The sequence below is a fragment of the Staurois parvus genome, unplaced genomic scaffold (assembly GCF_062004578.1).
Source record: "Staurois parvus isolate SC_StPar_1 unplaced genomic scaffold, SC_StPar_1.0 ptg001366l, whole genome shotgun sequence".
NCBI classification, from domain to species: Eukaryota; Metazoa; Chordata; class Amphibia; order Anura; family Ranidae; genus Staurois; species Staurois parvus.
In genome coordinates this window covers 250,437-272,211 of record NW_028319162.1, presented here as the reverse complement: position 1 = coordinate 272,211, position 21,775 = coordinate 250,437, and the positions used below count along the sequence as shown (strand labels likewise).

Sequence of the window (21,775 nt, the reverse complement as noted above, 5' to 3'; positions counted from 1 at the left end):
TGGACAGTGTAGTGGTTGGGAGTTGTTCAGTGGCAATTGGACAGCGTAGTGGTTGAGAGTTGTTCAGTGGCAGTTGGACAGTGTAGTGGTTCAGAGTTGTTCAGTGGCAGTTGGACAGTGTAGTGGTTGAGGGTTGTTCAGTGGCAGTTGGACTGTGTGGTGGATGGGAGTAGTTGAATGGCAGTTGGACAGTGTAGTGGTTGGGAGTTGTTCAGTGGCAGTTGGACAGCAGTGTAGTGGTTGAGAGTTGTTCAGTGGCAGTTGGACAGTGTAGTGGTTGGGAGTTGTTCAGTGGCAGTTGGACAGTGTAGTGGTTGAGAGTTGCTCAGTGGCAGTTGGACAGTGCTGTGGTGAAACAATGCGCTGCATGGCTTGGCTGCGGATGAGAGCACGGCATTGCGGTCATTGTGTGAATGGATGAGTGGGGCTGTATGGCGGCGATGTGATGGGTGAGGGTTCTCCTTTGGCCTCTAACTAACCTCTCTCACCCTTTCTTCCCCCATAATCCCTCTGTGTCTCCCGCCTGGCAACATGCTGCTTCCTCTTCCCCGGCACCCGCTAACCTGCTTCCGCTCCGCACATCTGTGGCCCGCAGCCCTCCTTACTTGTGGCCCGTCAGAGCTCGGCCGAGGTCCCCAGTGCGGCCGAACTGGTCAGTGCAATTGAGAACCTGGTCAGGAACAAAATGGTAAGTGACAGGATAGCCAACCAGAGGTCTTCTTGGGCTCAGTCCGGTTGCTCGGGGGCGGGTCTAATTCTGCTCTTTGCACCATGCAGTTGGCTTTGGGCATCACAACCGGATTATGTTCCTTTGTAGACGCGCTCTGTATCTGTCCGTGTTCTTTGTGTGTCCTTTGCGTGTTCTTTGTTGTCTTGGCTGAGAGTTCATCTTGTAGACGTGTTTCCTGTCATTGGACCAACATTGGAATAAATCACACAAATCAGTCCACCCAAAACGGAGATTTTATACATAGATGGAACCTTCCAGGCCGGGTCACATGACGTCACATAGACTCCAGCAATCGCCTCTCCCTGCAATAGTTCTTTTTTACCCAAGTTGGAAATTTTGAGGGATGGTTGGAGCTGATGTCCCGGGAACTCAGTACAGGGATGGTGGGAACCCCTCATAATGGGCACAGCGGGCGTACAGACCCGGGAACTCAGCACAGGGATGGTGGGAACCCCTCAGAATGGGCACAGCGGGCGTACAGACCCAGGAACTCAGCACATGGATGGTGGGAACCCCTCATAATGGGCACAGCGGGCGTACAGACCCAGGAACTCAGCACAGGGATGGTGGGAACCCCTCATAATGGGCACAGCGGGTGTACAGACCCGGGAACTCAGCACAGGGATGGTGGGAACCCCTCAGAATGGGCACAGCGGGCGTACAGACCCAGGAACTCAGCACATGGATGGTGGCAACCCCTCGTAATGGGCACAGCGGGCGTACAGACCCTGGAACTCAGCACAGGGATGGTGGGAACCCCTCAGAATGGGCACAGCGGGCGTACAGACCCAGGAACTCAGCACATGGATGGTGGGAACCCCTCATAATGGGCACAGCGGGTGTACAGACCCGGGAACTCAGCACAGGGATGGTGGGAACCCCTCGTAATGGGCACAGCGGGTGTACAGACCCGGGAACTCAGCACAGGGATGGTGGGAACCCCTCATAATGGGCACAGCGGGCGTACAGACCCAGGAACTCAGCACAGGAATGGTGGGAACCCCTCAGAATGGGCACAGCGGGCGTACAGACCCAGGAACTCAGCACATGGATGGTGGGAACCCCTCATAATGGGCACAGCGGGTGTACAGACCCGGGAACTCAGCACAGGGATGGTGGCAACCCCTCGTAATGGGCACAGCGGGCGTACAGACCCTGGAACTCAGCACAGGGATGGTGGGAACCCCTCATAATGGGAACAGCGGGCGTACAGACCCGGGAACTCAGCACAGGGATGGTGGGAACCCCTCAGAATGGGCACAGCGGGCGTACAGACCCAGGAACTCAGCACATGGATGGTGGGAACCCCTCATAATGGGCACAGTGGGTGTACAGACCCGGGAACTCAGCACATGGATGGTGGCAACCCCTCGTAATGGGCACAGCGGGCGTACAGACCCTGGAACTCAGCACAGGGATGGTGGGAACCCCTCATAATGGGAACAGCGGGCGTACAGACCCAGGAACTCAGCACATGGATGGTGGGAACCCCTCATAATGGGCACAGCGGGTGTACAGACCCGGGAACTCAGCACAGGGATGGTGGGAACCCCTCGTAATGGGCACAGCGGGCGTACAGACCCGGGAACTCAGCACAGGGATGGTGGGAACCCCTCATAATGGGCACAGCGGGTGTACAGACCCAGGAACTCAGCCACAGGGATGGTGGGAACCCCTCATAATGGGCACAGCGGGTGTACAGACCCGGGAACTCAGCCACAGGGATGGTGGGAACCCCTCATAATGGGCACAACGGGTGTACAGACCCGGGAACTCGGCACAGGGATGGTGGGAACCCCTCATAATGGGCACAGCGGGTGTACAGACCCGGGAACTCGGCACAGGGATGGTGGGAACCCCTCATAATGGGCACAACGGGTGTACAGACCTGGCCAGATTTGTGGGACTGATTGAACATTCTGTAGTTGCGGGATTTCCCCCCCGAGCTCCGCCCTGTGACAGGCGTGGTGACGTCGTGCGTCATGAATCTATCACAGAGCGCTCACATCTTTTCCAGGGCCACAGCATTGAGAGCGCAGAGATCTGCAAGTTCGATCAATAAAACGATCGGTTTTATTTTGTACTTCATTTATTAATGGGTTGTTTTAAGCTGGCTTGTGATTGGCTCATTCCAGTGTCGGTCCTCCGTTCCTGTGCTTGCCCCTCCCCCCATGTTCTGGTGATATAGAATGATTTGTGTTGTGGAGGTTGGAGGGTTAATAATGGCCTCTCGGGGTCTCAGCCTCTGGGGGTCTCGTCCTCTGGGGGTCTCGGCCTCTGGGGGTCTCGGCCTCTGGGGGTCTCAGCCTCTGGGGGTCTCAGCCTCTGGGGGTCTCAGCCTCTCGGGGTCTCAGCCTCTCGGGGTCTTAGCCTCTGGGGGTCTCGGCCTCTGGGGGTCTCGGCCTCTGGGGGTCTCAGCCTCTGGGGGTTTTAGCTTTTGGGGGGTCTCGGCCTCTGGGGGTCTCGGCCTCTGGGGGTCTCGGCCTCTGGGGGTCTCAGCCTCTCAGGGTCTCAGCCTCTGGGGGTCTCAGCCTCTGGGGGTCTCAGCCTCTGGGGGTCTTAGCCTCTGGGGGTCTCGGCCTCTGGGGGTCTCAGCCTCTCGGGGTCTTAGCCTCTGGGGGTCTCAGCCTCTGGGGGTTTTAGCTTTTGGGGGGTCTCGGCCTCTGGGGGTCTCGGCCTCTGGGGGTCTCGGCCTCTGGGGGTCTCGGCCTCTGGGGGTCTCGGCCTCTGGGGGTCTCGGCCTCTCAGGGTCTCAGCCTCTCAGGGTCTCAGCCTCTGTTTTGCGGTCTCTCCCCAGACCATAGACGGCTCGTACTCCTCTCAGGTAAACTCCGTATCGGACGGCTATTGTAACGAAGGGATGATGCCAACCCCTGTGCCGAGGAACCACGAGGAGGAGCAGAAGGCCAAGGCTCTCCGAGGAAGAATGTGAGTTCCATTTAGGATTCTTCTGTTTCTTATCGGACCCCCGTATTACCGCCCCCCCCCCCCCCCAGCCTTGCCTCTGCCCACGCCTGTGCTGTGTACATGGTGGGGGTGACGCGTCGGGGTCGGTCACTTGGACGATTCCAGGGAACGTGGAGTGAGGTGTCCCAGCAGCTTGTTTCTAGTTCCAATGATTGTCCTCCTCCGGAACAAAAGAGTTTCTATGTAGGAGAAACCTAATAACCTCTGCAGACAATGGAGGCGTTGTGTGCCGGGCCCCGGACCCCGGGGGTTGTGTTATACCAGCTGTGCAGAGAAACCGCTAACGCACGGACTTCTGCCAGTATCCAACCCTCGTGCTTCCAGAACTTCCAAACTTCCCACCATCTAGAACCGACAGACCCTCCATCGTCCCAACGTACTGCTTCGTTCCTGATCTGCTGTAGATCCACCCCACATATGTCTGTTTTCTGAACTAGATCCAGCAATACCTCCTTAAACCCACTTCCTGATCTGGACCCCCCCCCCCCATATAGTCCCAGTTTCTGATCTAGTGACCACCACTGTCTACACACTGAATGATTGCAGATCTAGAACCTCAGGTCCCTCCATTACCCCTACATACTGCCCAATTTCATATCTGCAACTAATAAACTCTCCCAGCATTCCCCATACCCCTCCATCCCACTTTATTGCTCAGTTCCTGATATGCCCCCCCTCCTCCCCCATACCTCCTGATCTAGAACCTACAATTCCTCCTTTCCACTACTATCATCATCACCCCCCCCCCCCCCAAATTTACCAGTTTCTGATCTAGTGACCACCACCATCCACACACTGCATGATTGCAGATCTAGAACCGCAAGGCCCTCCGTTACCCCTACATATTGCCCAATTTCATATCTGTAACTAATGAACTCTCCCAGCATTCCCCATATCCCTCTGTCCCAGGTCTAGGACCTTTCTACTATTCCCATTCCTGGTCTAGTACCTCCCTAACATTCCCAGGTGTAAACACTGCCCTGGCCGGAGTCTAGAGCTTCCCTGCCATTACCATGTGTGCTCACAGTCCCATTGCAGGTCAAGGACCTCCATACCATTCCCATGTGTGCACAGCCCTGTTCTGGGTCTAGCACCTCTTCTATTGCACACGGCAATTTCTTGAGTCTAGAACCCCCTACCCTTCCTATGTGCGCACACTGCTCCTCCCAGGTCTAAAGCCTCTCTACCATTCCTATGTGTGCACATTACCCTGTTCCGGGTCTAGAGCCTCCCTACCATTCCTTTGTTTGCACACTGCCCTGTCCTAAGTCTAGAACCCCCCTATTCCAATCTATACCCACTGCCCTGTCCTAGGTCTATAACCTCTCTACCATTCCTGTGTGTACACTGCTCTGTGCTTGGACTAGAACCTCCCTATTCCTATCTATGGTCAGTACCCTGTCCCAGGTCTAGAACCCCCCTACCCTTCCGATGTGTGCAGACTGCTCTTCCCAGGTCTAGAGCCTCTCTACCATTTCTATGTTTGCGCACTGCCCTGTCCCAGGTCTGGAACCCCCCTATTCCCAGCTATGCCCACTGCCCTGTCCTAGGTCTAAAACCTCCCTACCATTCTTATATTTGCACACTGCCCTATCCTAAGTCTAGAACCCCCTATTCCGATCTATCCCCACTGCCCTGTCCCAGGTCTAGAACCCCCTATTCCGATCTATCCCCACTGCCCTGTCCTAGGTCTAGAACCGCTTTACCACTCTTATGTGTGCACTCTGCCCTGTCCTAGGTCTAGAACCTCTCTACCATTCCTATGTGTGCACACTGCTCTTCCCAGGTCTAGAACCTCTCTACCATTCCTATGTGTGCACACTGCCCTGTGCTAGGTCTAGGACCTCCCTATTGCCATCTATGCTCAGTACCCTGCCCCAGGTCTAGAACCTCCCTACCATTTCTATGTGTGCACACTACCCTGCCCTGGGTCTAGATGCTCCCTACCATTCCCATCTGTACATACCACCCCATGCTGGGTCTAGAATCCCCCTTCCATTCCCATCCTTCCACACTGTCCCACCCCTGATCCAGAACTGGATGCTTGACAAGTACTGGGGGACACTTTTTTGTAGATGGGGTGCACCTATCAGCAGGAAATCTCGACCCGGCAGACCATTCCAGGGTTCTCCCTGAATGGATGAATTCTAATTCTGATGTCATTTCTTGTAGGTTTGTCCTGAATGAGTTGGTGCAAACCGAGAAGGACTATGTGAAAGATCTGGGCGTGGTGGTAGAGGTAAGTGACCGTCCTGTCATCTCTGATTGGCTGGCAGAGCCACTGACTTCGAGGACCTTTCATGGCAGAAATCTGAAGGGTGTCAATGGGGAGCTCCTGGAACTCCTGGCAGGTTCTGAAGGAAGGCTATATAACTCTTCTATGACAGGTTGCCTTTAACCGCCTCCCACCCACCATATAGGCCAATGACGGGCGCAAGGCGGTGTTCTCGTTCTGGGAGGAGTCATATGACGTCCTCCCATTCTCACCACACATGCGCGGCTCAGGGAGCGTGCAGCGCGGCGAACGGTGGTGCGTTGTGTCCCTCGGATCACCGATCAACGGAAAGAGCCGAAGATGTCGGCTCGGTCATGTGATCAGCTGTGTCCAATCACAGCCATTCGCATGTAAACAGGGAAATGCCAGTTATTGGCATTTCTCTCCCCACGAGCTGTCACGCTGACAGAGGGGAGGAGAGGAGAGCCGGTAATCGGCATTACTCAGAGGGGACATCTACACTGATCATCAGGGCACTGATGATTTGTGTAGCCACAGCAGTTCCATCTGTCAGTGCTCATCAATGCCACATATCAGTGCCTACCAGTGCACATCAATGCCACATATCAGTGCCTACCAGTGCACATCAATGCCACATATCAGTGCCTACCAGTGCACATCAATGCCACATATCAGTGCCTACCAGTGCACATCAATGCCACATATCAGTGCCTACCAGTGCACATCAATGCCACATATCAGTGCCCGTTTGAGCTGCCTTTCAGTGTCACCTATCAGTGCCAGTTAGTGCCACCTATCAGTGCTGCCTATCAGTGCCAGTCAGTGCTGCCTATCAGTGCCGCCTATCAGTACCATATATGAGTGCTGCCTTTCAGTGCCCATCAGTGCCACCTATCAGTGTCCATCAGTGCCTGTCACTGCAGCCTCATTAGCGCACATCAGTGAAGGAGAAAAATCACTTATTTACAAAATTTTATAACAAAAACTAAGAAAAAACTTTTTTTTTTAATTTTCAGTGGTTTTTGGTTTGTTTAAGAAAAAATAAAAAACCCCGAGGTGATTAAATACCACCAAAATAAAGCTCTATCTGTCACAAAAAAATGATAAAAAATTCATATGGGTACAGTGTTGCATGACCACGCAATTGTCATTCAAAGTGTGACAGCGCTGAAAGCTGGAAATTGGCCTGGACAGGAAGGGGGTAGAAGTGCCCTGTAGGCAGGAAGGGGGTAGAAGTGCCCTGTAGGCAGGGAGGGGGTAGAAGTGCCCTGTAGGCAGGAAGGGGGTAGAAGTGCCCGGTAGGCAGGAAGGGGGTAGAAGTGCCCGGTAGGCAGGAAGGGGGTAGAAGTGCCCGGTAGGCAGGAAGGGGGTAGAAGTGCCCTGTAGGCAGGAAGGGGGTAGAAGTGCCCGGGAGGCAGGAAGGGGGTAGAAGTGCCCTGTAGGCAGGAAGGGGGTAGAAGTGCCCGGTAGGCAGGGAGGGGGTAGAAGTGCCCTGTAGGCAGGAAGGGGGTAGAAGTGCCCGGGAGGCAGGGAGGGGGTAGAAGTGTCCTGTAGGCAGGAAGGGGGTAGAAGTGCCCGGGAGGGGGTAGAAGTGCCCGGGAGGCAGGAAGGGGGTAGAAGTGCCCGGTAGGCAGGAAGGGGGTAGAGGTGCCCGGGAGGCAGGAAGGGGGTAGAGGTGCCCGGGAGGCAGGAAGGGGGTAGAAGTGCCCGGGAGGCAGGAAGGGGGTAGAGGTGCCCGGGAGGCAGGAAGGGGGTAGAGGTGCCCGGGAGGCAGGAAGGGGGTAGAAGTGCCCAGTAGGCAGGAAGGGGGTAGAGGTGCCCTGTAGGCAGGAAGGGGGTAGAAGTGTCCTGTAGGCAGGAAGGGGGTAGAAGTGTCCTGTAGGCAGGAAGGGGGTAGAAGTGCCCGGTAGGCGGGAAGGGGGTAGAAGTGCCCTGTAGGCGGGAAGGGGGTAGAAGTGCCCGGTGGGCAGGAAGGGGGTAGAAGTGTCCTGTAGGCAGGAAGGGGGTAGAAGTGCCCGGTAGGCGGGAAGGGGGTAGAAGTGCCCTGTAGGCGGGAAGGGGGTAGAAGTGCCCGGCGGGCGGGAAGGGGGTAGAAGTGCCCGGCGGGCGGGAAGGGGGTAGAAGTGCCCGGCGGGCGGGAAGGGGGTAGAAGTGCCCGATAGGCTAGTGGTTAAAGAGCCCCCCCCATCAGACCTGTTCCCATAGGATGATATGTGCAATCCCTTGGCAGCTGCATAGGTTACCTGGGCAGGTGAAGGGGGCAGGGGGAGCTGGGCCAGCACAGACAATAGACACCTCCAGAAGAGAAGTGCTATACGATGTTGAAGGAAGGAAGGTATGGGGGTTGTACGGGGAATTGAGCCTTGCTGAGGTAGACACATTTACCGGATTTACCACCTAATAAACCTGAATGGGGGCATTAGACATGTTTGTAATAAATGTTGATTGGAATCTGCTGTCATGTTAATCCTCACTCTCCTCCCCCCCCCCCCCATACAGGGCTTTATCGCACGGATAGAGGAGAAAGGGACCCCCGATGACATGAACGGGAAAGAGAAGATCGTGTTCGGCAACATCCATCAGATCTACGACTGGCATAAAGAGTAAGTTTCATCACACAGATTGTCCTTCCATGGAGAGGGAAGAAGCAGCATTCACACTGCTGTCATATGCATCTTGTAGCTGTTTGTGTCTCTGCCCCTCCCACAATGGGGAGATTTCCTGCAGTGGTTTGTGTCTCTGCCCCTCCCACAATGGGGAGATTTCCTGCAGTGGTTTGTGTCTCTGCCCCTCCCACAATGGGGAGATTTCCTGCAGTGGTTTGTGTCTCTGCCCCTCCCACAATGGGGAGATTTCCTGCAGTGGTTTGTGTCTCTGCCCCTCCCACAATGGGGAGATTTCCTGCAGTGGTTTGTGTCTCTGCCCCTCCCACAATGGGGAGATTTCCTGCAGTGGTTTGTGTCTCTGCCCCTCCCACAATGGGGAGATTTCCTGCAGTAGTTTCTTTGCCCCTCCCACAATGGGATTTCCCTGCAGTGGTTATGTCTCTGCCCCTCCCCAATGGAGAGATTTCCCCCACTAGTTTGTGTCTGTGCCCCTCCCACAATGGGGAGAGTTTCCTGCAGTAGTTGGTGTATCTGCCCCTCCCACAATGGGGAGATTTCCCTGCAGTATTTTGTGTTTCCCCCCCCCCCCCCCACAATAGGGACATGTCCTTGAAGTAGGTCTCTTATTTGGGCTGCAGGTTAGGCGTACAGGTCGGCGCGGCGATGCGTCGTCGGGGTGGTGCGTTCTCGTGACGCGTCCTCGGGGGGTGACGCGTCCTCGGGGGGTGACGCGTCCTCGGGGGGGTGACGCGTCCTCGGGGGGGTGACGCGTCCTCGGGGGGGTGACGCGTCCTCGGGGGTGCTGCGTCTTCGGGGGTGCTGCGTCTTCTGGGGTGACGCGTCCTCGGGGGTGGCGTGTCCTCGGGGTGCTGCGTCCTCGGGGGTGACACGTCCTCGGGGGTGACGCGCCTTTGGGGGTGTTGTGTCCTCGGGGTGACGCGCCTTGGGGGTGTTGTGTCCTCAGGGTGACGCATCCTCGGGGATGACGCATCCTCGGGGTGATGCGCCTTGGGGGTGTTGCGTCCTCGGGGCGATGCGTCTTCGTGGTGATGCGCCTTGGGGGTGTTGCGTCCTCGGGGCAATGCGCCTTGGGGGTGATGCGTCCTCGGGGTGATGCGCCTTGGGGGTGTTGCGTCCTCGGGGCGATGCGCCTTGGGGGTGTTGCGTCCTCGGGGCGATGCGCCTTGGGGGTGTTGCGTCCTCGGGGCGATGCGCCTTGGGGGTGTTGCGTCCTCGGGGCAATGCGCCTTGGGGGTGTTGCGTCCTCGGGGTGATGCGCCTTGGGGGTGTTGCGTCCTCGGGGCGATGCGCCTTGGGGGTGTTGCGTCCTCGGGGCGATGCGCCTTGGGGGTGTTGCGTCCTCGGGGCGATGCGTCCTCGGGGGTGATGCGTCCTCGGGGGTGACGCGTCCTCGGGGTAATGCGCCTTGGGGGTGTTGCGTCCTCGGGGTGATGCGCCTTGGGGGTGTTGCGTCCTCGGGGTGATGCGCCTTGGGGGTGTTGCGTCCTCGGGGTGATGCGTCTCCGGACACAGTGGAGTGGCAGGAAGCCGGGATGGTTAGGGATCATTATCTGGGAGTTTTTAATTACAAGGAACAAAAGCTCCCAGTGTTCCCGTATTTCAGCATGTAGTCATTGAGGAGGGGACGGCCTGGGCGATACGGGCACAGAACACCCTCCTACGCCCTCCCCCGACACCCTCCGATAAGCACGGCTTTCATGTCACTCACAGTCCCGGCAATAAAGTAACAATCCCACCGAGAAATGTTCATTAAACTGCGACACGCCAGACATCGGAATTTATTCATTTCCTTCACTTCTCTCCTTTTATTTCTTTTGAAACTATTTAACCTTTTAAATGCAACTATTAAGAATACCTGAATGTAACGTCAAGGTATCCGCCTGTTGTCTGTCCTCTGTGCAGCAGAGCTCAGGCCAAGAGGAAGGGCAGCATTAAGAGCCAATCAGGTGTTCTGCAGGAGAAGACATCAATATGTTGCTGCTCCTCCTCTGTGCAATCATCTCACCATTGTGGAAGACGTGGAGATTCATTCATCTGCAGATTTATGAAATAAAGGAGATACAAGAGTAAGGATGTTACTTTGTATCTCTCTCCCATCTGATCAAAGTAACATTGTTTATAAACATCAATCAGACAAGAGATACAAAGTAACATTGTTTATAAACATCGATCAGACGGGGGATGGAGAGATACAAAGTAACATTGTTTATAAACATCAATCAGACGGGGGATAGAGAGATACAAAGTAACATTGTTTATAAACATCGATCAGACGGGAGATAGAGAGATACAAAGTAACATTGTTTATAAACATCGATCAGACGGGAGATGGAGAGATACAAAGTAACATTGTTTATAAACATCGATCAGACGGGAGATAGAGAGATACAAAGTAACATTGTTTATAAACATCGATCAGACGGGAGATGAAGATACAAAGTAACATTGTTTATAAACATCGATCAGACGGGGGATAGAGAGATACAAAGTAACATTGTTTATAAACATCGATCAGACGGGAGATAGAGAGATACAAAGTAACATTGTTTATAAACATCGATCAGACGGGAGATAGAGAGATACAAAGTGACATTGTTTATAAACATTGATCAGACGGGAGATAGAGATACAAAGTGACATTGTTTATAAACATCGATCAGACGGGAGATAGAGAGATACAAAGTAACATTGTTTATAAACATCGATCAGACGGGAGATAGAGAGATACAAAGTAACATTGTTTATAAACATCGATCAGACGGGAGATAGAGATACAAAGTAACATTGTTTATAAACATCGATCAGACGGGGGATGGAGAGATACAAAGTAACATTGTTTATAAACATCGATCAGACGGGAGATGGAGAGATACAAAGTAACATTGTTTATAAACATCGATCAGACGGGAGATGGAGAGATACAAAGTAACATTGTTTATAAACATCGATCAGACGGGAGATAGAGAGATACAAAGTAACATTGTTTATAAACATCGATCAGACGGGAGATGAAGATACAAAGTAACATTGTTTATAAACATCGATCAGACGGGTGACATTTTCTGGATGCGTCTGTCACTCTGTCTGTCTGCTGGACTCTGATTGAAGTATTTCATTTTTTCCCCTCTGTAGTTTTTTCCTGGGAGAATTAGAACAATGTCTGAAGGACCCGGATCGCCTCGCTCCGCTCTTCATCAAACAGGTGAGCGTGCCATACAGTTCCTGATTGTCCTGAGTGTGGACTGTGGGCTCCCCGGGTGCAGGCGGGCCGTGAGCTCTGGGTTGGGTGCGGGCCGTGAGCTCTGGGTTGGGTGCGGGCCGTGAGCTCTGGGTTGGGTGCGGGCCGTGAGCTCTGGGTTGGGTGCGGGCCGTGAGCTCTGGGTTGGGTGCGGGCGCACCGTGAGCTCCCTGGGTGCGGGCGGACCGTGAGCTCCCTGGGTGCGGGCGGACCGTGAGCTCCCTGGGTGCGGGCGGACCGTGAGCTCCCTGGGTGCGGGTGGACCGTGAGCTCCCTGGGTGCGGGTGGACCGTGAGCTCCCTGGGTGCGGGTGGACCATGAGCTCCCTGGGTGCGGGTGGACCGTGAGCTCCCTGGGTGCGGGTGGACCGTGAGCTCCCTGGGTGCGGGTGGACCGTGAGCTCCCTGGGTGCGGGTGGACCGTGAGCTCCCTGGGTGCGGGTGGACCGTGAGCTCCCTGGGTGCGGGTGGACCGTGAGCTCCCTGGGTGCGGGCGGCCTGTGAGCTCCGGGTGCGGGCAGACTGTGAGCTCCGGGTGCGTGACACCCACCCATTTGATATTTGCATAACTCCTCCCAAGATCTGGCTCACTCTATGTACCAAGGCTGAGGGCTCTTATGAGGAGTACTAGGGTGGGGTGCTGTGATGAGTTCATGAAGCTATGTACAGCACCCTGCTGGCCCCTCCCACCAGCCATCATCTGCCTGCATGGCATAGAGACGTACAGAGATCCAGTGATGACATCACTAGGTCTATAATAAGGTATGTAATGAAAATGGAAAGAATTTATGAATGCAAACCTCATGTTGATGGCGGGGGAGGGGAGAGCAGGTTATACTTCAGTGTACTCATGGTAATTCATTCTCCTAGAAGGTCCTTTATGTCTCGGTGATCTTTGTGTCCATTGTGCTTACAGGAGAGGAAGCTGCTCATGTACGTCGTGTATTGCCAAAACAAACCTCGCTCGGAGTACGTTGTCGCAGAATACGACTCTTATTTTGAGGTAGGAAATGTTTGGCTTGCGTTACTCTTTACGTCATTTCACAAATCTTCCAACACCCTTTGGGAAGAGCTGCCGCCTCTGGGGGGAGGGGGAGGGACTGCTACACTTCCACTATCTAATGTTGGGTCCACTTTCAGTGGCTATCTGTTTACATGTACATCTTCAGAGGACTGCAGCCTCTTGTCACATGTCTCTGCTCTGGAGCTGTTCAGTGTAATTGAGAACCTTCTAGAATGTCCGCTTCTCTCACCCTGCAGGAGGTGAAGCAGGAGGTAAACCAGAGATTCAATATCAGCGATTTCCTCATTAAACCCATCCAGAGGATAACCAAGTACCAGCTGCTGCTAAAGGTAAGCTCCGCCTCTCGCCCGGCCCCTCCCCTTTATCATGTGGCCGCTGATTTCTTGCGATCTACACCCGTTGTCATCTCCACGCCCGGCAGTAAGTCGTCTCTCTGTCTTGCAGGATTTCTTCAAGTTCAGTCAGAAGGCCGGTCTGGAATGCTCTGAGATTGAGGTTTGTAGTTGAGTGTCTCTGTCAGGCGATACGGGCGTTCGCCGGGGTTGGGGTCACTCTCACAGCGCGGTTTAGCGAGGATACTGCACCATGGCGGCTCCCTTCCACAAACTGCGTCACGGCGTTCCCCGGGGAGCCACTGTAGCAGACTGAGCACTTTTGTTTGGTAAATCACCTTCAATTGTATTATTAATAAATAATATATGAGGATGGTGAGCGCCAAAAATGTCCACCAATCAGAAGTGTCCGCGATAACCCCCAAAATAACAAGGAAAGCGCAGAGCGATATTTCTTATTCATTGACATTTCTGACATCTGCACCCCTTGTCACCCCAACATTTACAATTTACATAATACCATATACTGGAAGAGACTGGAAATAATGAAAAATGGATACAAGTAATGATTAGCAGAGATACAAATAATGATTGATATCCAATAATTATTAGTATCTCTGATATCCAATCATTATTAGTATCTCTGATATCCAATCATTATTAGTATCTCTGATAATCAATCATTATTAGTATCTCTGATATCCAATCATTATTAGTATCTCTGATAATCAATCATTATTAGTATCTCTGATATCCAATCATTATTAGTATCTCTGATATCCAATCATTATTAGTATCTCTGATATCCAATCATTATTTGTATCTCTGATAATCAATCATTATTAGTATCTCTGATAATCAATCATTATTAGTATCTCTGATATCCAATCATTATTTGTATCTCTGATAATCAATCATTATTAGTACCTCTGATATCCAATCATTATTTGTATCTCTGATATCCAATCATTATTAGTATCTCTGATATCCAATCATTATTAGTATCTCTGATATCCAATCATTATTAGTATCTCTGATATCCAATCATTATTAGTATCTCTGATATCCAATCATTATTTGTATCTCTGATAATCAATCATTATTAGTATCTCTGATATCCAATCATTATTAGTATCTCTGATATCCAATCATTATTAGTATCTCTGATAATCAATCATTATTAGTATCTCTGATATCCAATCATTATTTGTATCTCTGATAATCAATCATTATTTGTATCTCTGATATCCAATCATTATTTGTATCTTTTTGATTATCAGAGATACTAATAATTAATGATTGGATATCAAAGAGATATAAATAACAATTGATTATCAGAGATACAAATAATGATTATCAGAGATACAAACAATGATTGGATATCAGAGATACAAAGTAACAACATAAATAAACAGATGTAACCTCTGATGTAGCCACCGCATGGGCTGAATGTTTCTGAATCCTGGCCTGGTGCAGTTTCCTATAGGACGCCCGTCATTCGGGGATATGGGGTCGCTAATCTCGGTGATGGAAATAGTTTGCTGTTATGTTGATCGTCTGGCTTTGTCTTGGAGGAGGAATAAACATGTTTTGTTCTCCTGTCTGGTAGAAATCGGTGGAGTTAATGTGCCTTGTACCCAAACGCTGCAACGACATGATGAACTTGGGGCGACTTCAGGGATTTGAGGTGAGTCAGACCCCCGCTACTCCCACTGCATCTTTTGGGGCCCCAATACAACCCACTGTGCCCTGTAGATCTTCAATACTCCCTGCTGTGTCCTTCAGAGCACAAATACTCCACACTGCACCCTTCAGGCCCCCAGTGTTCTCCATTGTGTCCTCCAGGGTGTCTATACTTCCTGCTCCTGTCCTTTAATCCCTGAAACTCCAGACTGCCTTGTCTTTTAGGGCCCCAATAATCCCCGATGCTTCCTTCAGGGCCCCAATAATCCCTGATGCTTCCTTCAGGGCCCCAATAATCCCCGATGCTTTCTTCAGGAACCCAGTAATCTGCACTGCTTCCTTCAAGACCCTAATAATCCCCACTGCTTCCTTCAGGACCCCAATAATCCCCACTGCTTCCTTCAGGACCCCAATAATCCCCACTGCTTCCTTCAGGACCCCAATAATCCCCACTGCTTCCTTCAGGACCCCAATAATCCCCACTGCTTCCTTCAGGACCCCAATAATCCCCACTGCTTCCTTCAGGACCCCAATAATCCCCACTGCTTCCTTCAGGACCCCAATAATCCCCACTGCTTCCTTCAGGACCCCAATAATCCCCACTGCTTCCTTCAGGACCCCAATAATCCCCACTGCTTCCTTCAAGACCCCAATAATCCCCACTGCTTCCTTCAAGACCCCAATAATCCCCACTGCTTCCTTCAAGACCCCAATAATCCCCACTGCTTCCTTCAGGACCCCAATAATCCCCACTGCTTCCTTCAAGACCCTAATAATCCCCACTGCTTCCTTCAAGACCCCAATAATGCCCACTGCTTCCTTCAGGACCCCAATAATCCCAACTGCTTCCTTCTGGACCCCAATAATCCCCACTGCTTCCTTCAAGACCCCAATAATCCCCACTGCTTCCTTCAAGACCCCAATAATCCCCACTGCTTTCTTCAAGACCCCAATAATGCCCACTGTTTCCTTCAAGACCCCAATAATGCCCACTGTTTCCTTCAGGACCCCAATAATCCCCACTGCTTCCTTCAAGACCCCAATAATCCCCACTGCTTCCTTCAAGACCTTAATAATGCCCACTGTTTCCTTCAGGACCCCAATAATCCCACTGCTTCCTTCAAGACCCCAATAATCCCCACTGCTTCCTTCAGGACCCCAATAATCTCCACTGCATCCTTCAGGTACCCAATAATCCCCCCTGCATCCTTCAGGTCCCTAATAATCCTCCCTGCATTCTTTAGGTCCTTAATAACCCCCCTGCATCCTTGAGGTCCCTAATAACCCCCCCCCCCACATCCTTCGGGTCCCTAATAACCCCCCCCTTCCGCATCCTTTAGGTCCCTAATAATCCCCCCTGCATCCTTCAGGTCCCTAATAATCCCCCCTGCATCCTTCAGGTCCCCGATAATCCCCCCTGCATCCTTCAGGTCCCCGATAATCCCCCCTGCATCCTTCAGGTCCCCGATAATCCCCCCTGCATCCTTCAGGTCCCCGATAATCCCCCCTGCATCCTTCAGGTCCCTAATAATCCCCCCTGCATCCTTCAGGACCCTAATAATCCCCCCAGCATCCTTCAGGACCCCAATAATCCCCCCCGATTCCTTCTGTCTCGAATTGCCTTTTCCTTTTTCCATCTATTTTGATCCTCTTGGTGCATCGCTCTGTTCTATCATATATAGAAGGGAGATCTCCCAGCTGGAGTCCATGTGATGTAAGACGCCAGGGGAGGAGTCAGTTCACAAACTCCGCCCACAACCGCAGTGTGAATTTTGGGTGGAATGACAATGACTGCGTTCAGATCAGACAGCCGGCGTCCTCCCAATACACACGAGTACAACGTGTCTGGACTGAACACAGCCGCCGCCGCCGCACATGTTGGTGCTATTTTTATAATCTGCTGATTATTTTAGTAACAGAGGCTCCGCCCTTCTCGCTCGCTGACACCTCGTCCACCCGCAGCTTTTACAAACGCCGTTTCCCTGTAATCAGAAAATATGTTCATTCGGGTGTTAAAGTAGTCAACAATGTAATGATGTCACACGCTGAGCTGCACTAATCGCTGCGGTGAGCCATCGGCGGGGATATGCGGCGTGTTCATGCGATTGTTATGCGAACAGGGCGTGCTGAGAAACCTTTCACTATAAAAGAAGACAACAATAATCCGGAAATAACTCGTCAATCATCGGGATTACATTGTAGCCATTGTGTGATCAGCAGGAATGAAGGGTGTGCTGCCCCCTACTGACTGGATGGAGCTGCTGCTGCGTTTTTCAGCAGTTTGTGGTTCTACTTTTTGTTCCCTTTTTTTTTTTTTTTTGTAGGAATTCTTAATATATTGATAAGGAGTGTTAAAAAAAAGTAAACTTTTATGAAATGCAGAATATAAAATGGGGTTTCTCACAGTTTTATACTAATTGTGGATTTTTAAAAATTGCTTTTAGGAGCTTTAAAAAAAATGGATTAAAAAAAAACAACTAATATTTGCATTTTGTTTCCTGGCATTTTTTCAGTTTTTGTACAGAGTTTTGCCAGCATTTAGCAGCGAACAGCGGTTGTCAGAGGGCAGCAGCCCGCGTCCTTAGTAACCGATGGCTCATCCGCTGTCAGCGGGAAATTTAAACAAATGAATGCCGGCAGTAAGGAAAAAAAAAAAGAACTTCATGGCACTCCCACCCCCAATCCATACCAGGCCCTTAGGGTCTGGTACAGATTTTAAGGGGAACCCCATGGCAAAAATGTTTTTAAAAATGGCATTGCCTACATGAATGAAAAAAAAAAAAAAATATATATATATATGCTGCATGTTGAAATGCGTTTTTATTACAAAATATATGCAGGGCTGCATGCTCAGATAAGGGTCTAGTCTGGATTTTGGGGTTCCCCTAAAATCCATACCAGACTTAATGGGCCTGGTATGGATTGGGGGGGAGACGGACCGCCGTATGCATTTTTTTTTTTTTAAATGCCAGCATTCTTTTGTTTCCATTCAGCTGTCAGAGGGGAATCCCGCTGATGACACATTCGTTGTTTAGGACGCGGCGGCTGCCTACTCCTTAACAACCCGCTGCTTACCAGCTCTTAGCAGTAGTTAGGAGCCTGTAGAAGCGGCTAGCGTTTTTTTTTCTGCCAGAAAATCGCTTTCAAAAATGCAAACCAGAGAGTTTTTTTTTTTTTGCTTTTAAACGCTCATCTTAACCACTTGCCGCCCAGCCACTGTAGAAATACGGTGGCAGGGCGGCACGGCTGGGCAAAAGCACATTTTAAAACATGCGTTTGCAAAACAGGTAGGGGGCGTGCGCGAGGTGCGCCGGCGCCCTACCTGTGCCGCCGATCCCGGCCATGGTTGTGTCAGTCGCCGGGTCACAGCCAGTCATTACCGGCTGTGTCCCGCTGATTAGCGGCAATCACTGACATAGAGCAGGGCTGCAGTAGCTCTGCTTTCTGTCAGTCCCCTGTCAGCTCCGGACATGCTGATCCGCAGAGAGGAGTTTATCTCTCTGGATCAGCGTGTTCCAGTGCAGTACACACCCCCACCCCCTAGTAAAACACTCCCCTCACACAGTTACCCTTTCAGTGAATATAAAGGTTAACCCCTTCCTCCCCAGTGCCATTAGTACAATGTCAGTGTTTTTTTTTTTGCACTGATCACTGTATTGGTGTCACTGGGGATGTCAGTTACCCCAAGTCAGTTCCCCCCCCCAGTGTCAGAATGTCTGCCGCAGTCCTGCCATAAGTCGCTGATCGCCGCCATAAGTCGCTGATCGCCGCCATAAGTCGCTGATCGCCGCCATAAGTCGCTGATCGCCGCCATAAGTCGCTGATCACCGCCATTATTAGTATAAAAAAAAAATTTAAAATCCCAGTATCTTTCCCGCCATTTGTAAACGCTATAACTTTCACGTAAACCAATTAATTTACACGTATTGGGGTTTTTTTTAGCAAAGACACGGAGCAGAATGCATTTTGGCTGAAATTTATGACTTTGATTTTTTAATTTTTTTTTACTGGACATGTTTTATAGCAAAAATCCAAAATATAGTTTTTTTTTCCTCAAAATTGTCAGGCTTTTTTTTTTATAGCGCAAAAAATAAAAAATGCACAAGCGATCAAATACCACCGAAAGAAAGCTCTATTTGTGTGAAAAAAAGGACATAAATTTAATTTATGTACCGTATTGCATGACCGCGCAATTGTCCGTTAAACTAGCGCAGCGCTGTATAGCAAAAAAATGGCGTAAATTGCAGTATCTCTCCCATAGTTTGTAGACGCGATAACTTCACACAAAGCAATCAATATACACTTATTGGGATTTTTTTTACCAAAAACATGGAGCGGGAGACATTTTGGCCTAAATTTATAACCAACTTTGAGTTTACTATATATTTTTTATAGCTGAAAGTAAAAAATATTATTTTTCTTCAAAATTTTCGGTCTATTTTTGTTTATAGCGTGAAAAATAAAAAGCGCACAGGTGATCAAATTACACCGAAAGAAATCTCTATTTGTGTGAAAAAAAGGACGTCAATTTCGTTTGGGTGCAGCATTGCATGACCGCGCAATTATCAGTTGAATTAGTGCAGCGCCGAGTAGCAAAAAGAGGCGTGGTCATTAAGGGGGGTAAATCCTCGGGAGGGGGAGGGGTTAACAATGGCCTCTAGACTAGAGTGTGTACAGACACATAGGACAACATTATCTGCTTCTAGAGGCAGACGATACGATAGACGCCGCTGCTAGGTGTGTATGGAGAGTTCATGTGTAAAGAATACAATGAATTTTGCTTCTCCGTAGAATTTGGCGGGCGTTTGGACGCTGCTTTTTCTATGTGATACATTGTAGGGATAGTACGGTTACATTGTATATAGCTTGTTGCCTCTAACTCGATACATTGTATTACATTGCTCTTTAGCCACGTCACAGGAATAGGAAGTCTTCTAATTTATGAGATCGGTGATCAGGATGCGGTGGTGATATATTGAAGCTGAACATGTGACCAGATGAAGCCCCTCCCCCCAATAATCGCCTATTCTTGTCCTCAGGGAAAGCTGACGGCTCAGGGGAAGTTGCTCCAGCAGGACACGTTCTTTGTGATTGAGCAGGAATCCGGACTCCAGTCCCGGCCTAAAGAGCGGAGAGTTTTCCTGTTCGAACAGATCGTCATCTTCAGTGAACTTCTCCGGAGGGGATCATCCAACCCCGGCTACATGTTCAAAAAAGGAATCAAGGTGAGACGTGAGAGCCGTTGTCTGCCTGGAGGTCTTCCTGGGGAGGGAGTAAGTTCAGTCTCGGAGGTCCCTCTATAGCAAGCTCCTGTTTTGTTGGCTCAGTGTGGCACCTTGCCCAGAGTCTCTGTAGATAGCCTAGTGGCTGAACGTGGCCCCTACCCAGGAGTCCCTCTTGAGCAGGCTCCTTTCTTGGTGGATTAGGATTTACCCCTTCTGAGGGATCCTTGTACTGAAGGTTCCTCCCCTGGTGGCTTAGTGTGGCCGCTTCCTAGAAGTCCCACTGCATCAGGACCCATCTCTTGGTCCCCCTACTTAATGCTCCTTCTCATTATGACTGCTTCTTTGGGGTTCTTCTACTGTAAGCCTCTTCCCTGGTGGCGCAGTGTGGCCCCCATCTTGGAGTCCCTCAGTAGCAGACCCCTTCTGTAGGGTCCCTATACAGCAGCTTACCTTCTTGGTGGCTCAGTGTGTCCACTTCAGGAGTGGCACTATGTGGCTCCTTCCCAAGGGTCCCTCTATAGCCTGCCTCTTCCCTGGTGGCTCAGTTTGGCCTCTTCCTCAGGCTTCTGCTGTAGCTGGGCTCTACCCTGTATTGCAGGCGGCTCCTCCTTGTGGCCCCTTACATGTGATCCCTGTGCTGCAGGCCCCATTCCTGGTGGCTCAGAGTGGCCCTTCCACAGGTTCCCTCAGTAGCAGGTCCCTTCCTCAGGTTCCCTCAGTAGCAGGTCCCTTCCTCAGGTTCCCTCAGTAACAGGTCCCTTCCTCAGGTTCCCTCAGTAGCAGGTCCCTTCCTCAGGTTCCCTCAGTAACAGGTCCCTTCCTCAGGTTCCCTCAGTAGCAGGTTCCTTCCATGTGGTTCTTATACAGCAGTCTATCTCCATGGTGGCCCATAGTGTCCCCTACACTAGTGGCTCTGTGTGGCCCCTTACATGTGATCCCTGTACTGCAGGCCCCATTCCTGGTGGCTCAGAGTGTCCCTTCCTCAGGTTCCCTCAGGAGCAGGTCCCTTCCTCAGGTTCCCTCAGTAGCAGGTCCCTTCCTCAGGTTCCCTCAGTAACAGGTCCCTTCCTCAGGTTCCCTCAGTAGCAGGTCCCTTCCTCAGGTTCCCTCAGTAACAGGTCCCTTCCTCAGGTTCCCTCAGTAGCAGGTTCCTTCCATGTGGTTCTTATACAGCAGTCTATCTCCATGGTGGCCCATAGTGTCCCCTACACTAGTGGCTCTGTGTGGCCCCTTACATGTGATCCCTGTACTGCAGGCCCCATTCCTGGTGGCTCAGAGTGTCCCTTCCTCAGGTTCCCTCAGTAGCAGGTCCCTTCCTCAGGTTCCCTCAGTAGCAGGTCCCTTCCTCAGGTTCCCTCAGTAGCAGGTTCCTTCCATGTGGTTCTTATACAACAGTCTATCTCCATGGTGGCCCATAGTGTCCCTTACACTAGTGGCTCTGTGTGGCCCCTTACCTGGATTCCCTGTTCCCCTGAGGGCTCAATGTGGCCCCATTACTGGGCACTCTGGGACTGTCAATAACTTTTTTTTTGTCTTTTCTTAACACGTCTGCTCATAGCGGGACTATTTGCACATAAGGTGTCCCCTCAAAAGTGTTGAATATGTATTTAAAATGTTACTTTTTATGGCGCCACCATATACTGTAGTGCTTTATAGAGGTGATTGAACCATTCATTCCAACAGATCTTACCAGGGATTTTTCTTGCTCAGAGAA

General features: G+C 51.2%; 1 protein-coding gene across 1 annotated transcript in view; it reads left to right on the top strand.

The window, feature by feature from the left end:
• Positions 1-21,775, top strand: part of LOC149436375 (kalirin-like) — a 144,974-nt gene that overhangs the window by 44,312 nt on the left and 78,887 nt on the right. The window contains exons 4-13 of the mRNA XM_089661682.1: positions 596-688; positions 3,528-3,658; positions 5,870-5,936; positions 8,433-8,536; positions 11,693-11,762; positions 12,714-12,800; positions 13,058-13,150; positions 13,266-13,316; positions 14,763-14,840; positions 19,876-20,061. Of these exons, the coding sequence (XP_089517808.1) occupies positions 596-688; positions 3,528-3,658; positions 5,870-5,936; positions 8,433-8,536; positions 11,693-11,762; positions 12,714-12,800; positions 13,058-13,150; positions 13,266-13,316; positions 14,763-14,840; positions 19,876-20,061 (960 nt within the window). The remainder of the gene's footprint in view (positions 1-595; positions 689-3,527; positions 3,659-5,869; positions 5,937-8,432; positions 8,537-11,692; positions 11,763-12,713; positions 12,801-13,057; positions 13,151-13,265; positions 13,317-14,762; positions 14,841-19,875; positions 20,062-21,775) is intronic.